Genomic DNA, 16,617 nt, shown 5'->3' with positions numbered 1-16,617 from the left:
ATTGAAAGATCCAAACACCCCCCCACCCCCACCCTCACCCCCCCACCCCAGCCTGTTATTGACAAAATGACCACAAAATTCCTCCTTTCTTCTTCTTCTTCCTCCCTTCTGTGGACTCCATTTGAACTTAAAGGCTTTAGCTTTGGTCATTGTCCATGCTGTCGGGCTGGAGATGGACCCTTTTCACACATTTGGGGGCTTCCGTGTGTGTGTGTGTGGTCTGCACTTTAACCTGGTGTGTGTGTGTGTGTGTGTGTGTATGCTCTGAAGCTGTTTAGTTTTCACTAAGAGAGACGGAGAAAAGACGCGTGCAAAGGATGAAGAACTGGACTGGACCAAAGATGGAAGTCCATGGAGGCAACTTAAGCAAACCTGATCAGGATCATGAATAAGTCAGCCAAACTTTTTACCAAGTTTGAGTGAATGCGATGTGCTTTCTGTGGGGGGAAAATTGCGTATATTTAGAAAAATTATTTTTTTTTCTTTTATTACAAACGTTGGGTAAATTAGATTTTTTTGGCCTACTTTGGAGAAAAAAAAAAAGGAAAAAAATTCTTTTAAGTTTTTTTTGGATGAATGAATTGTGTTTTCTGGGGAAAGCAGACTATTTTTGAAGGGAAAAAGTCATTTATAAGTGTTTATTATGTTTTATGACTGGTTATGGGTGTTTTTTTTCTGTGGGAAAATTTGACTATTCTTGGACAACAAAATCTATAAAATTTTTTATTTTAGGTTGGTTGTAAAAAAATAGCTTGTCTGGGTGAATGAGACTCATTTTTACTATTAATTTGGATAAATGAGAGAAGCTTCTGTGGATTTTTTTATTTTTTAGAAATATTTAACAAATAAATAAATAATAATATATAATTAATAAAAAAAAAATATTATAATATATATATAAATAATAATATAATAATATATAATATTATTATAATTAATAATAAATATTTTATAAAGAAAAACACATTTTCCATGGGAAAAACAGCCTATTTTTAGAGACCCAATAATACATTTTTACCCAAAATGTGTAGCACTTTAGCATATTCCAAACCCAAATCCCGTCTGCTGGGTTGAATACATTTAAGATTGTGATTTTACCAGCTAAAATTTCCCCAAAAGCTTGTAAAACATACTTTTAAAGAGCGCCACAATGTATGCACTTGCAAGCGGACCCATCTCTGAAGCGCTTGTTTGATTGACATGTTGAGCAAAGCAACCAGTGAAGGCATCAGAGGTCGTTTAAAGGGAAGCGAAGGTGACAAAGTGTGAAGGCATCCTGGAGTTGAACGTGGACAGAAGACGCTAGCTAGCATTACCAGATGTCCAGCGCCTCCATGCCAGCTCACTCACTTCTCCACTCTCCCTTTCTTCCTTTCCTTTTGCAGCTGTTTTCCCCGCGAGGCTCCACCGATTGTTCCTCCTCCCTCCCTCACTCCCTCCCTTTCCTCTCTCTCCTCCGTCCTCTCTCTCCCCTCCCCTTGTTGTGACAGAGCACACCTGCTTGATCTCCACGCCGATCGGCGCTCCCGAGTCCAATTATCCCAAAAGGCCCGAGGAGCCGCTCACTCGCCGCCTCGACTGGATTTTTGGGAGTCCCCCCCCACACCCCCGCATTACTCAAAGCTCCTTCGCCTTGCTTCTCCTGGGAACAGGTAGGTTGCATCCTTTAACTTCGTCTTAAGAATGATGATGTCATTGTCTTGAATTCCGTGTAAGTTGTGTCGTCCACTTGGAATTCCCATCAGGGACCCAAATGCATGCAAGCGAGTGAAAAGTGAAAAGAGCCCCGGGAAAAAGGGGGGTGTGGTGGGGCCAAAAAAAACCTCCAATTGGCCTTTCTTAATGTGTTGCCTTTCATGGCAGCGTACCAATGGGCTGTTTTGACACGGCGGGGATGGATTGTTTGGATGGACCCCATATGGAACCTCCTGCATTCCTGCTCCAAAAGGCTCCGAAAATCTTATTTTCTGTTTACATGAACGAGAAAGGGAAACATTCTTCCTCAAATGTTCTTGTTTTGCCTCTGAAGCAACACGCAGGAAGTCTTTGTGTTGATTCATCCCATTAATATTCATCATGGCGCCACTTGGAAGCCTTGTCCGAGTTAGTCAAGTCAAGTTTATTTATATATATAGCTCTTCAAGTTGAAGATGAAAATAAAACAAAAAGAGGCCCCCACCTGCTGTTAATGTAGGGGTGTCCAAAGTCAGGCCTGGGGGCCATTATGAGAGATAAGAGTCAAGAGCCAACTAAGAACATGGAAAAAACAGACCAAAGGCCACAATAACTAATAATTACACTAATGATGTGTTGTTTTTAGCTTTAATACGCAGACCTGCGTTAATCCCTTAATGGCACCCCCCCCCCCCTATCTCTAACTCATCACATCCTCTTTGCCAGCAGGCCAAAGAAGAAAAGTCATAATCGGACTCAGCTGGGATGGAAATTGGGGACAATCAGTGTTTAATGCATGAAAAGATGCAGTGGTGCCAAGCAGATGTTTAACATTTGAAGTATGAGTGAATGGAAGGTTTGGAGAAGAAGAAGGAGGAGGAGGAGGTGGAGAAGGAGGAGAAGGAGGAGATATGCTATGCGCCACATGTCTTTCTGGGTAGAGAAGATGGCTTACAGGGATGGAAGAACACACTTTTTTTTTTTGTTAATTGAGTTATGTTTCGTACACGCCAAAGAAATGTGTTATTGGCTGAGATCTTCTGTCCAAATATCCCAACAGACCCCCCCCCACTCCCAGCCCCCCACACCCAGCACATTTTTTAATGTGCAGGTCATGGATGCAACCACGTGGGAGGAGAACGGAGCTGTGTGCTTTGTTTGTTGACCCAGGAGGTGAAAGGCGACGCAGGTTGAAAAAAACCTTGTAAATACCTTACCCCCCAAAAAAGGACGGACATGTCCGTCACGCAACTTCCTCAAAGAAATCATCAAGAACGCTCGTCAAAGTCCAGACTTGTAAGCTGAGAAAGCGACAAAGTCGAGGGAGGGAATATGGCGCTACGCGCTCCCCTCTTGCGAGATCTGCTTCCTGTCTGGGAATCATTAGGAGTGCTGGGGCCATTCTTTAAGAAGGAGGGGGGGGGGGGGGGGGGGGCATCAACAGGGGAATGGGTTTTGGGGTGGTGGGGGTGGATGAAACAAAGCATGAAGACAAGGAAAAGACCCACAAGAAACCTACAATTTGGACATGTTTGTTGGAGAAGATGTTTTGTCTTCTATTCAGGGGTCGAGAGCTTTCTAGCTTTTCTTCCCGTCACTCACACACCAGTGAAGTGGAGACACAGACATGTGGCTTCATATTTTCCGATGCTAATCAATGAAGCAGAGTCAACTGTCAAGCAATATATCCTTTTTGGCTATGCACCATTTTTGCATTTTTTGTCTTACAGAATATAACATCTAAAAACAGATCTTGTTTGATAGGCTGGTACCTTGTTTTTTTTGTATTAAATCGTGCCAAAAACTGAAATTTATGAAAACCGAGGCCATTATTCCCATAGGAAATCATGGAAATCCAATTCATCCGTTCTAGGGATGCACAATAATTATCATGTTTGTTGGAGAAAATGTTTTGTCTTCTATTATGGGGTCTAGAACTTTCTAGGCAGTAGAGTGAGCTTTTCTTCCCGTCACTCACACACCAGTGAACTGGAGAGACAGAAACATTCGGGAATGTGACTTCATATTTGTTACCAAACAAAGACGGTCATTTTCCGATGCTAATCAATGAAGCAGAGTCAACTGTCAAGTAATATATCTTTTTGACTATGCACCATTTTTGCATTTTTTGTCTTACAGAATATAACATCTAAAAACAGATCTTGTTTGATAGGCTGGTACCTTGTTTTTTTTGTATTAAATCGTGCCAAAAACTGAAATTTATGAAAACCGAGGCCATTATTCCCATAGGAAATCATGGAAATCCAATTAATCCGTTCTAGGGATGCATAATAATTATCATGTTTGTTGGAGAAGATGTTTTGTCTTCTATTCAGGGGTCTAAGAGCTTTGTACAGTACAGTAGTACTGAGCTTTTCTTCCCGTCACTCACACACCATTGAACTGGAGACACAGAAACATTCGGGAATGTGGCTTCATATTTGTATGGTCATTTTCCGATGCTAATCAATGAAGCAGAGTCAACTGTGAAGCAATATATCTTTTTGGCTATACACCATTTTTTGCATTTTTTGTCTTAGAGAATTTAACATCTGAAAACAGATCTTGTTTGATAGGCTGGTACCTTTGTTTTTTTTTTTGGATTAAATCGTGCCAAAAACTGAAATTTATGAAAACCGAGGCCATTATTCCCATAGGAAATCATGGAAATCCAATTAATCCATTCTAGGGATGCACAATAATTATCAGACCGCTAACTATTTTGCCGATATGAGGGAATTATGCCCAATCATGGCCAAAAATCTGTCAAAAATAGTTCTGATAACCAATATTTTTCTCCTGACTGTGACGTTAACGGCCTGTTGTAACTTCCCAGTCCTTACCGGTAAACAAACATTCACTTTCCACCAGCGATGAGGGGGGGAAAAAATCCAATTATCAGCTTCCTGAAATGCCGGACAATGGCAGCTGGGACTTTCAATCAAGGTTCCTTAAAATTCCCACACAAGTTTCTCGTCCCTGAAAGGTTCATACCAAAGTTACAGTGACTGTTATGTGAGAAATTTCAAGTCAATCCCGCTAACAGGGTTGCGTAACAGCGCCACCGTGTGCTGTATTTGGAATACAGAAGGCGTTCATGTTTTGAAACATTTTCACTCTTTGTGTGCATCGGTTCGGGAGTGGAAAACTTTGCTTTCAGCGACATATTGGATAACTTAAGACGTTGGCAGGTAAAAAAAAAAACCAAAACAAACAATGGTAAGTCCCTGCGAGTACCTGCGTCACGCAGTCGGAACAGCTGGGAAATATTACAAGCCATTAAAATCAGGAATGCTATGAAAATTGATCACCAAAATATCCCAAAGTCTCTGAAAAGACAAAACATAAACAAGGTACTTTTTTTTTCCCGAGGAGGAAGTGGAGGTTAGCTACAATTCCCTTTGAGGGCGATACAGATAAGAGACAGTCGAGGCGTGTCGCGGCTCGCATTTTTGATGTCTGTGCTCGTTCTTAACGAGGCCTGAGGAGTAACGCCGCGGGTTCTGAAGGTCACATGTTCTAAACAATCAAAGATTAACTGTTCTTGTCTGGCTGCTGAAAGCTTAACGGGTAAAAGTTTGACGGCAGGACTCAGGTCAGCGAGACCCGGCAGCATGGAGGATGCGCTTCACTAACGAGCAGTGAAAGCATCCCTTTGACTTTGTCGGAAATGCTTCAGACGTGTGCCAGATGTGTCTCGGAACGCAACAATCTGGTTCTAAGATGGTCAAAACAAACATTGTAGACATCGCTAAACCCCGGGGAGGGAGCTGGCCCACCAAGTGTTTTGTTGATTTTGCTGAATTTGGGCTTTAGCGGAGATAAGAGAGCCTGACACAGCCAAGATGACTCAGACCGAGAGCGGAACATCATGTCCTCTGGATCTAACCGTGGAGACAAGAAGTCTTTGTTGCGACTTATATGCGTTAAAAGTCAGACGGACTGGAAAAAAAAAAAGACTCCGGAGTTGGAGTCCGGAGATTACCAATCCCGTGCAGGCCGTTCCGTCCTGAATGGAAGTGGTTTGAGACTTGGTCATGGGTTGTTTGTGAAAAGTTGCGGCCCTTTTGTGGACGAGCACTGCAATTATCCGCGCAAACCTCACGTTAACCCTTGCTTGTATTAACGGTTAAAGTCCAAAACTAACGTGATTTATAATATTTAATAAACTTAGCAACACTTGACCTCCACCTTTTTTTTTTACCTAAGACTCAGGTTCAGTAGAATTCTCCCGGCAGTCGCATTATACTGGTTCGGGATTTCCAGGTTGAGGTCATTTGTTAGCCGCTATGGTCTGCACCCTTTCATTATGGCGTTAGCAAGAAGTTACAAGCGCAGCAAGAAGATTGCCGGGTCTATACACGACTTCCCAGGTCAGAGAGTGTATGTGTCAACTGGCACTGACAGTAGAATGGAGGAAGACGTCTTATACTAATGCTAATACTCAAACCAATACACGTTATAATGGGCTATGTATTATTATTTGATTGTGTATGCTTCTGCTCCTGAACCGTTGCACACAAAAAGATGAAAATTGGTCAAAACGTGAATCCCTACTGTATTGCCCGTGCTATTACTTTTCTGACAAATACACCACTTGCATTGTTATTAAACCCCATAATGGTAATGGTTTAATTTCATTTGAACATGCATCAGATGACAATTGAATGCATCACATAATCAGTTCACAGTTCCACATGTCCAAAAGGAGTAGGAAGAAGCAAAGCTTATTAAATCCTACCCCTCCATCTTGTACTTTTACAATCAGTAACTGTTACATTTGTTCACTTCCTGCTTTCATAAAACAATTTATTAATTTTATTTATTTATTTTTATTTTTTTTATTTTTGTCACATACCGAAGTAGAAGGTGATATGACCATATATATATTATTGGATATTTACTATTTATTTATTATAAATTTATTAATTTATTGATATATGTTTTTGATATATGTTTTATCATTATGGGGGTACCTAGCATTAAAAAAACTTAATTAACTTAATTAATTACTGAATAATTTTGCCGGAAGAAGAAGCAAAGCTTATTAAATCCTACCCCTCCATCTGGTACTTTTACAATCAGTAACTGTTACATTTGTTCACTTCCTGCTTTCTTAATATATTTTTTTTTTTTTACCATACAATGACATAATGGGTACCATAGTAACTGTCAATATAGTGATATATATATATAGCACATTATGACTGGTTTAAGTATTTGTGATTTTAGAAATAAGGAGTTAGTATGTTCTCTGTAGGCGGCATTATGAATTATCCTTACTGACCTTTTTTGCAGTACATTTAGCAATTGAAGATTGTTCATATATATATAATTATTGTCATAATATATGACATAATCTATTGTCATATCAAAAATCTCATTTAACATTTCAATTCATATAAGATCACAGTGTATTGACTTGAGAATTCTCACACCACACTCCAAACAAACACCCACAGTAACGTTAAGGTGTTTAGCCAAATCACAGTCAAATTCAAAACACACTTTCAGAGGACTGACAAGCACACACGGGTGAAATTTCGGCAAGAAAAACATGGCCGCCATGAAACAAAACGCCTTTGCGTCTTTGTCATTTTCCTGCTTGGTTGCACAACAAGCTAGTTTCGTGTTTCCCAACCTCTGGAAATGGAACACCCCAGCATTTAGCCTTCCACCTACGACCTTTGCCCCTTTGAGAACTCCATCAACAACCATCTTCACTCGTCTAATCTCGCAGTCGACAGCATTTTCAGTGAAGTTCTTCATCTCGTTCTTGCAGGCTCCCCTGCTAGCAGCACCATGAGGTCGGCCTGTCTCTCTCTGCTCCTGGTCACCGCCTGCTGGGCACTGCCCTTCCGCCAGTCCGGCTTCCTGGACTTCATGATGGAGGACGAACCAGGGTCGGCTCTGCCCGACGAGAAGAACACCTTTGAGGTGCCCGTCATGCCTGAAGGACCCAAGTGTCCCTTCCGGTGCCAGTGCCACCTGCGTGTGGTCCAGTGTTCTGACCTCGGTAAGCAGCAGAATTTATGATGAAACGTGAACATCCAGGCTCGGTTTTGGTCACCACACCCCAAACCCACAAGAGTATGATGTGTCTTATTGGGAAAACATCCAAACAGCAACGCCGATAAATGCTGACTTTGCACAATTTTTATCCATCTGGAGGAAATTACTTGGCTCAGAAATGTCCGTCCCACATTAATGGAGCTCAAATGTTCTCATCTTCTCGACTGTTTGTCGCATACGAGATCCTAGAAAAGTCCCACTCTGGCTTTGTTTAAAAAAAAAAAAAAAAAAACGGGCGCTTGATCTTCACTGGGATGTGGCTTTAATGGATGGGAAAGAACGAGCAAACATGTGGCGTTCCATCTGTGCTCCGTGGAGATGGAACTCCACCCGCCCCCTCCCCAAAAAACGATTAAGCACCGTCTTCCTGCAGGTCCATTCCCGTGACGATGCAGTACATTCGATATATAAACATTCCGTCCTCCATCCACGAAGTAGTGGCACTTAGCGAGGGTTAGGAAAACAGTGTGGCTGCGTTGTCATGGTGACAGTAATAACAGGAAGTGCCGGTAGGCTCCACGGTGATTGGAAACATGTGAGCAGCGCTGTTAAAGGTGCTAAACGACCCGCGGGGGTCAAAGGTGTTGTTCAGTTTGGGATTGACGGGAAGCTAGCGGGATGACGCAACCGCCGATCAGAATCGGACGCTCCAGCCATGGCCCGCAGACCTGGTGTTGAACATACAATGGAAATGACTTGCTTTCCGATAATGATGACTCACAATGTGGAAGCCAGTCACATTTCTACTATCCACTTCCTGACGAACCGTTATAAGCTAGCTCAATAGTTGCATACTCATTCCTCATATTTGACAAGTTTCTTGCGTCATCCGCAGCCAAACTACGACAAGCCGGGCGCGCCGCACCTTTTATGATAGATGAACGTTTTAATCATGTTGTAACGATAAAGCCTCAAGCCTCTTTATGAGCACCATTTCACTGGGAAACTTTCCCGGCGCTTTCCCGCTTTAATAGCTTCTAGCATTTAACTTTTATCAACACTCCGATACTCCGCTTGGGTAACACTTGGTAACATCATCATAACACACCCTTTAAAAAAACACCCTTGATTTTCATATGCAAATTTTGACAGGTATATCTCTGAAAAAGTGGAAAAAAATGGATATAACAGTCCCAAAAGTAACTCATCCAACTGCAACAAATATGACAAAAACAGCCTCTGCCTCTGGAAGGTAAACTCCCCATTGCGTGTTGCCGCAGGTGCCAAAAACGTTGTAACCTTTCCCCCTCGGTTGTATCGTGCAACGCTAAAACCCGATCTCAGCGTCGAGGTATGTCGCTCAGGAAATTAGTTTTCAGTTCCATTTCCTTTTCCGAGCACGTTGGATATATTTTACGACTTGCTCATCAACATATTGCCAACACATTGTGCCCGCAAAATGCTGATCTTTCCATATTTCCTAGGTCTGAAGGAGGTTCCCAAGGATATCCCCGATGACACCACACTCCTAGATCTGCAGAACAACAAGATCAGCGAGATCAAGGAGGATGACTTCAAGAACCTCAAGGGACTGCATGTAAGATAACCTTTGAATCTTCCGTCAGTGCGATTCCTTCGGTCCCCAGGTGCACGGAAACTATTCCCCCCTTCCGTGCAATAAATACCGTCTGTCTGACGGACGAGATGCGGTGTGCATACCTTGTCTGTTTACACAAGCGGGATTCTTCTGCAGATGTGGACTTGAACTATTGACGACTGATAAGCTGCCGAGGTGTCATACGCATGGAAAAGTTTTAGCGTGCCCTTGACGATGGAGTGGAAATTCCTGCTCAGTTTTTCAATGAAAACTCCTCTTGTAAATGTCTGGAGTACCGGAATGGCTCACTAGTCGGTTCTGCAGGTAACGGCCTTGGAAAATAATGATTTCTTTTAATGATGTGTGAATACTTGATTTGAAGGTTCTGGTCCCGGCTTGATTTATTGCCCGAGGGTTACGCAACAGCTCCCAATTACAATAACGATGGGAAAACAGAGGAGTTCTTTCACTCCCCTGCATCACTTTCAGTAGATGATTCCATTCTTTCCAATGTTTCCAGGCTCTGATCCTGGTCAACAACAAGATCAGCAACATCCACGCCAAGGCCCTGAGCCCTCTGACCAAACTACAGCGCCTATACCTGTCCAAGAACCTGCTGAAGGAGATGCCAGCTAATATGCCCAAGAGCCTTCAAGAGCTGCGCATCCACGAGAACGAGATCACCAAGATCAAGAAATCCTCCTTCCAGGGAATGGCCCACGTCATCGTCATGGGTAGGACCACTTCGATAGACTTCTAGATATTATTTTCTTATCTTTATCTCATATTCTCTTGTCAGAGCTCGGCTCAAACCCCCTGAAGAGCGCAGGAATCGATGCCGGAGCTTTCGCCGACCTGAAAAGAGTCTCCTACATTCGTATTGCAGATACTAGGATCACAGAGATCCCACAAGGTATCATGGCATGATCCGTCATGGGATAGATTTTAACGGGGAATCGCATCTGGACTGTTCCGGTTGTCTTAGAAGACGTGGGTTCCTCTCACCCAAACAGATAGGACAGATCTAGTCCAAAACATCTTCTAGGACAATCTGAACCGTTCAGTTGACATCGACTCGATGTGCCGAGGTCCAAAAGATACATTTGATGGATTTACGACTTGGTATTTTTTTGGTTCAGGTCTCCCCAGCTCACTTTCTGAGCTCCACTTGGACGGGAACAAGATCTCCAAGGTCACCGCTGAGAACCTGAAGGGCCTCAAGCACCTGGCTAAGTATTTGAAATGATGATTTTCTATTGAATACACAAATACTACCAGGATAAAGCGACATTAAACGGTGATTAGGCGTTGAACTGTCAAGCTGATTTAGATTTGCCATTAGTCTCCTGGTGATAAGTTCGTGTTTTATAAGAAAAATACAAAAAAAAATGTTGAATAAAGCACCAAAACTCGGGTGACTGATGATATCATGAGCTTTAAGAGGGATTAACTAACTGTGGACTAAAATACCTTTTTTGTTAACAGTCGTATTAGTACATCTTTGTACATTTGACATGTTCTCTATGCTTATTTTAAGTCATTTCACCTCCATTTTCTTGATAAATATGACACAAAGTGGCAAGAAAAATGTATTTTTTGTGTAAAAAGAAGAACTTGATTTCGGATATTCCATAGATTTTTTTTGGTCATGTGACCACCTCTAATTATAAAATGTTGGTCAAATGGGAATGGACGCTTATTTCCCGACACGACTGCTGCTTTTGTTGCACTGGATTTCTTCCTTTCCACATATCTTTATCTCCTTGGAAGAACGCAGGCGTTGTGGGATTATGGAAACGAGTGGTTTGGATAGAAAATAGAACAGCAATGAACAAAGAGCACCATTGTGTTCTTCCTTCTCTGTCCATTTTGTCATACTTCTCTACTTCTCCAAGAGCGACAGGTGTGTGTGAGGTTGGGTTGGGAGGGGGGGGGGGTCATGTCGTTTCCATGTCGTAATTTTTCCTAATGACTGAAACTTACTAGATGAATTATAATGACAAACGGTGACGCCCACGGCTGTTCCCTGCAGGCTGGGTTTGAGCCACAATGAGATCAGCTCGGTGGAAAACGGCACCCTGGTCAACGTCCCCCACCTGCGAGAACTTCACCTGGACAACAACGCTCTGACCAGCGTTCCCGCCGGCATGCCTGACCACAAGTACATTCAGGTAGGACTTTTAGAGAGCGACTTATGTATGTTTTTTTCTACCTAATTAGGCATTTTTGGCCTTGTGCGACTTATACTCCAGTGTGACTTACGTATGTTTTTTTTCTACCTAATTATGCATTTTTGGCCTTGTGCGACTTATACTCCAGTGCTACTTATGTATGTTTTTTTCTACCTAATTATGCATTTTTGGCCTTGTGCGACTTATACTCCGGAGCGACTTATAGTCCAGAAAATACAGTATTTGGCAAAAAAAAAACCACATAATTTAAACTTTGCATCTCATAATGATTACTTTTTAGTTCATAATTATGATTGTCTTATCTTGTAATTTTGAGTATTTATCTCATAATTTTGGTTGTTTGTCTATATGTGCCCTGTGATTGGCTGGCCACCAGTCCAGGGTGTACCCCGCCTCTCGCCTGAAGACGGCTGGGATAGGCTCCAGCATCCCCCACGACCCTTGTGTAGAAAATAAATGAATGAATGAATGAGCTCATAATTATGATCTTTTATCTCGGAATTTCTACTTTTTAAATGTCATAAAAATATGACTGGCTTGTCATTTTGACTTTTTTTCTCGATTGTGACGATTTTAACTTGTCATAATTGAGACTTTTTTTCTCATAATTTGGACTTGTTTTATCTCAAACTTTATTAATGACTTAGCATTGGGCTAGCTGTATATACATGTTTGTTTATTTAGGCTAAATCCCGTTGGTATTAAGTCCAAGCACTGCCTTATTATTATCTTCTCAACAACGGATTTGAATCCCGTCCTCCCCCAGGTGGTCTACCTCCACGCCAACAAGATCAGTGCGGTGGGAACAGAAGACTTCTGCCCCCCGGGCTTCAACACCAAGAAGGCCATGTACTCGGGCATCAGCCTGTTCAGCAACCCGGTGCCTTACTGGGAAGTCCAGCCCATCACCTTCCGCTGCGTCTTCGATCGCTCTGCCATCCAGCTGGGCAACTACAGGAAGAAGTAGAGCGAGCGCTTCCTCTCCTGTGACGCCCCCCCTCACACCTCCCATCACCCCCAATCATTGAGGAAGTGTGCCTTTGTAAATGAGCGCGTGAAAGTGTGCGTGTTTGACCGCCATCACCCCCACCCCCTTTCTCATAGTGGACATGGACCTCAAGCACATTTTTTTTTGTTGTTTTTTTTTTGTTGTTTTTTTTTTACAAGAACACCGTTATTTAGCTTGGCTTGGTTGCTAGCAAACACGGCTTACAGGTATCGCACACATGCGTAAAGCCGTAATATATTCTCACATTCATACTGTAGCGTAGTTAAGCACGGAAACATTCCACTGTCTTTTTTTTTTTTTTTTTTTTTTTTTGGACCAATTGCAGACGAGGCCTGTGGAGCAGGCAGCCAACCTGTACCGAGCATCCAGAATGTGGACCAAATAGTCTGATTGTGACCGATTATGAAAGCGACCGTGACTCCAAAATTTAGAATAAACCATATATGATTCAAACACAAGTCACTCCTAAAGAGTTATATGCATGTTTGCTGCTTTATTGTAACGTCTCATTGTTTTTCCTTGCTACGCTTTTGTGTTTTAACGAGAAAGGGTGCCTGCTACGCCCTATACGTCGGTGTGAATGTTGTATGTATAGACACTGTATATAAATGCTGTATAAAAACCATCATTGCTTAAAAAAAAAAAAGGCACAAGCACTTATCGTAGTTCAAACTTTTATGAATATATCAACGACAAAAGGCAGGGATTCCTGCTCCTGAAAGAATAAAAACACTAATGGAATTCCATGCTTGTAATGACAGAGCAGAGCAACGCATTTCCAATATGCTAGCTAGCATAGCATAGCATAGCACCTCCAAATGACAGAACAGAGCAACGCATTTCCAATATTCTAGCTAGCATAGCATAGCATAGCACCTCCAAATGACAGAGCAGAGCAACACATTTCCAATATGCTAGCTAGCATAGCATAGCATAGCACCTCCAAATGACAGAGCAGAGCAACGCATTTCCAATATGCCAGCTAGCATAGCATAGCATAGCACCTCCAAATGACAGAGCAGAGCAACGCATTTCCAATATGCAAGCTAGCATAGCATAGCATAGCACCTCCAAATGACAGAACAGACCAACGCATTTCCAATATGCTAGCTAGCATAGCATAGCACCTCCAAATGACAGAGCAGAGCAACGCATTTCTAATATGCTAGCTAGCATAGCATAGCATAGCACCTCCAAATGACAGAGCAGAGCAACGCATTTCCAATATGCTAGCTAGCATAGCATAGCACCTCCAAATGACAGAGCAGAGCAACGCATTTCCAATATGCTAGCTAGCATAGCATAGCATAGCACCTCCAAATGACAGAGCAGAGCAACGCATTTCCAATATGCTAGCTAGCATAGCATAGCACCTCCAAATGACAGAGCAGAGCAACGCATTTCCAATATGCTAGCTAGCATAGCATAGCATAGCACCTCCAAATGACAGAACAGAGCAACGCATTTCCAATATGCTAGCTAGCATAGCATAGCATAGCATAGCACCTCCAAATGACAGAACAGAGCAATGCATTTCCAATATGCTAGCTAGCATAGCACCTCCAAATATGAGCAAACATTTGATGATCGCGGACCCGGAACAGTGGCGCCATCTTGGTATGCATTTCTTACCCAAGTGCTTACATCCATCCATTTTCTATATCTCTTATCCTCAATAGGGTCGCTGATATGCTGGAGCCTATCCCAGCTGACATCCAGGCGAGGTCGCCAGCCAATCACAGAGCACATATGGACAAAGAATCATTCAATCCTACGCACAATTTTCCATCACCTGACATGCAAACGTCTCACAGAGATGCCAATCTCCTGACTGACTGTGTGGCCAACATGCTAACCACTCAACCACCATGCACCCGAGCGCTTACATCCAACCGGATTAGGGTGACTAATTAGTCCCATTTTATCCCAGTTAACAGCTCGGATTGTGGATTTGGAGTTTTACGGCTGCAGTACGCTATGTTTGAAGTAGAAACACATGTGAAGTCAACACTGGGAAACCACGGACGGATGTTTCCAGAAGTTATACCGACTCCAGCCAACAGATGGCATCTGACACCCCAACATCAAGATGTTTTATTTGGCTGCATCACTTAAAGGGAAACTGCACTTAAAAAAAAAAATGTCCATCATTGACATTCACTTTTTTTTGCATTTTAAAGATATAAAAACAGCTAAAAAGAGCTACTGCTAGCTATTAAAACACGTTCAAAAAGCACAGACAAGGTTTTATATACATGCTGTGACCATGTAGTAACAGACACATTCATGATAACTTGTAATACTGACAATTAGCATTAGAACAAAAACAAAGCAGTAGTGGCTAGTTCGCTAGTTTGCTAGTGGTCGGAGTGATTCTGAGTGAATGTGTGCTGAAGGTAGTTGCTAGCCGGTTGGTAGCTAGCCGGTGTGTTTTGGCGAGGTGTCACTACGCCAAGAACATAGTTCTTCGGTGTAATAATGTTTACAGTATAATAATAAAAAAATCGGTTAAAACTTAGTTAATACGCAGATCACATGATGTCAATGGAGAATTGTTGGCTATTTTCGGAGGTTCTTATATCTTTTTAGAACGCACAGGGAAAAAAAACCGATGCGAGGATTGTGAATGATGGGCAAAAATTCCAAACTAAGTGCACTTCCTGTTTTCAGATTGCTTCACCCAATAAACAGACTTCTAGCCTTGATTTAACATGTAGAAATATTATATCTTGAATTCCATAATAAAGAAATAAAGCTTGGTGGATGATTGTGATGCTGATGTGGAGTCTGTGCCAGTTCAATGCAGCAGCATCAATCTGTTGCCCCCATGTGGTGGTGAGGCACATTGCCTCTATTACACACACATTTATCTATTATAAGACCATAAGCCTAATTGTGCGTAATTGTTAATTACCCACAATCCAGCGGTGGGTTGCTGTGGGTGTAATGTGGGATTTGGGATGATTTGTGAAAAAAAAAAATTTCCATCTGCTCTGCTTGCAGAAGTTTTTCACATCACTACAAAGCACCGTTTTGTGGCACTTATGCAACCAAACTTCCCGCCAGATAATACCCAAAAGCAGATGTTATGGATCCACGGCGAGGCTTGTTCTTTCTACTTATGCAACTAATCCCGACCGTTTCTCACAGTAATCTGACATTCTCATTTAAGGAGAGACTCTTGCAGCACATGTGCCCCCCCAACTCCCACGAGGGCTGGCTTCCACCACATGGCCACACGGCAGGGACAGAAGGTGGCGTCTGGCTGCTGTCTGAGAGTTTATTAGAAGACTCAGTGTGTCGGTGCCAAGGATAGGTCCCAGAATATCCCTGTTTGCTAATGCTACAACCTGAGGAGAGTCCCTGCTGTTTAAGAGTGTTTCTTTGCATGCATACACACACACTAGTGTGTGTGTGTGTGTGTGTGTGTGTGAGAGGTTATTTTATGACATTTGCTGCAAACTTTGCCTCATACGCTGATTATAAAACTTTACAAATTTTACTTTATAAACTACAGTTTACTGAAGATTCATCGGTCATCATCTGCAAACGTCATATGGACCTGCTATGATTAAAAGTAAACGTATATTCCTGTAATGTAATATAAACGGACATTGAACCCGACACGGAACTAGCCCTAGTCCCTAAACCCTAACCCTATAATGGAAATGTAGCCTTTGCGTACAAAGCTACACATTGATAGTACATAATACATGTATACTATATTAGGAAAGCAGGAAGTGAATGTAAAATATATATTTATTTAAAAAGTAAAAAAAAATTAAGCTATTCTGAAAGCAGGAAGTGAACAAAAACTAATTTAAAAAAAAACATAAACTATATTAGGAAAGCAGGAAGTGAACACATTTTTTAAAAGTAAAAAAATAAATTAAACTATATTATGAAAGCAGGAAGTGAACAAATGTAACAGTTACCGATTGTTGAAGTACCAGATGGAAGGGTAGGATTTAATAAGCTTTGCTTCTTCCTACTCCTTTTGGACATGTGGAACTGTGAACTGATTATGGGATGCATTCAATTGTAATCTGATGCATGTTCAAATGAAATAAAACCATTACCATTACTTCTGTATGTGACAAAATAAATAAATAAATACAAAAATGAAAATTAAT

General features: G+C 41.9%; 1 protein-coding gene across 1 annotated transcript; it reads left to right on the top strand.

The window, feature by feature from the left end:
• Positions 1 to 241: 241 nt before the first annotated feature.
• On the top strand, positions 242 to 13,225 carry dcn (decorin). Its single transcript, XM_058077182.1, has 9 exons — positions 242 to 392; positions 1,386 to 1,652; positions 7,457 to 7,690; positions 9,171 to 9,283; positions 9,804 to 10,017; positions 10,083 to 10,196; positions 10,423 to 10,516; positions 11,316 to 11,454; positions 12,242 to 13,225. The coding sequence occupies exons 3-9, from the start codon at positions 7,477 to 7,479 to the stop codon at positions 12,440 to 12,442; spliced, it is 1,089 nt and encodes a 362-aa protein (XP_057933165.1). The 5' UTR covers positions 242 to 392; positions 1,386 to 1,652; positions 7,457 to 7,476; the 3' UTR covers positions 12,443 to 13,225.
• The last annotated feature ends 3,392 nt before the right edge of the window (positions 13,226 to 16,617 follow it).

This window comes from Doryrhamphus excisus, chromosome 7 (genome assembly GCF_030265055.1).
Source record: "Doryrhamphus excisus isolate RoL2022-K1 chromosome 7, RoL_Dexc_1.0, whole genome shotgun sequence".
NCBI classification, from domain to species: domain Eukaryota; kingdom Metazoa; phylum Chordata; class Actinopteri; order Syngnathiformes; family Syngnathidae; genus Doryrhamphus; species Doryrhamphus excisus.
Note: the sequence above shows the minus strand (reverse complement) of the source record. Positions and strands in the feature narration are given on the sequence as shown.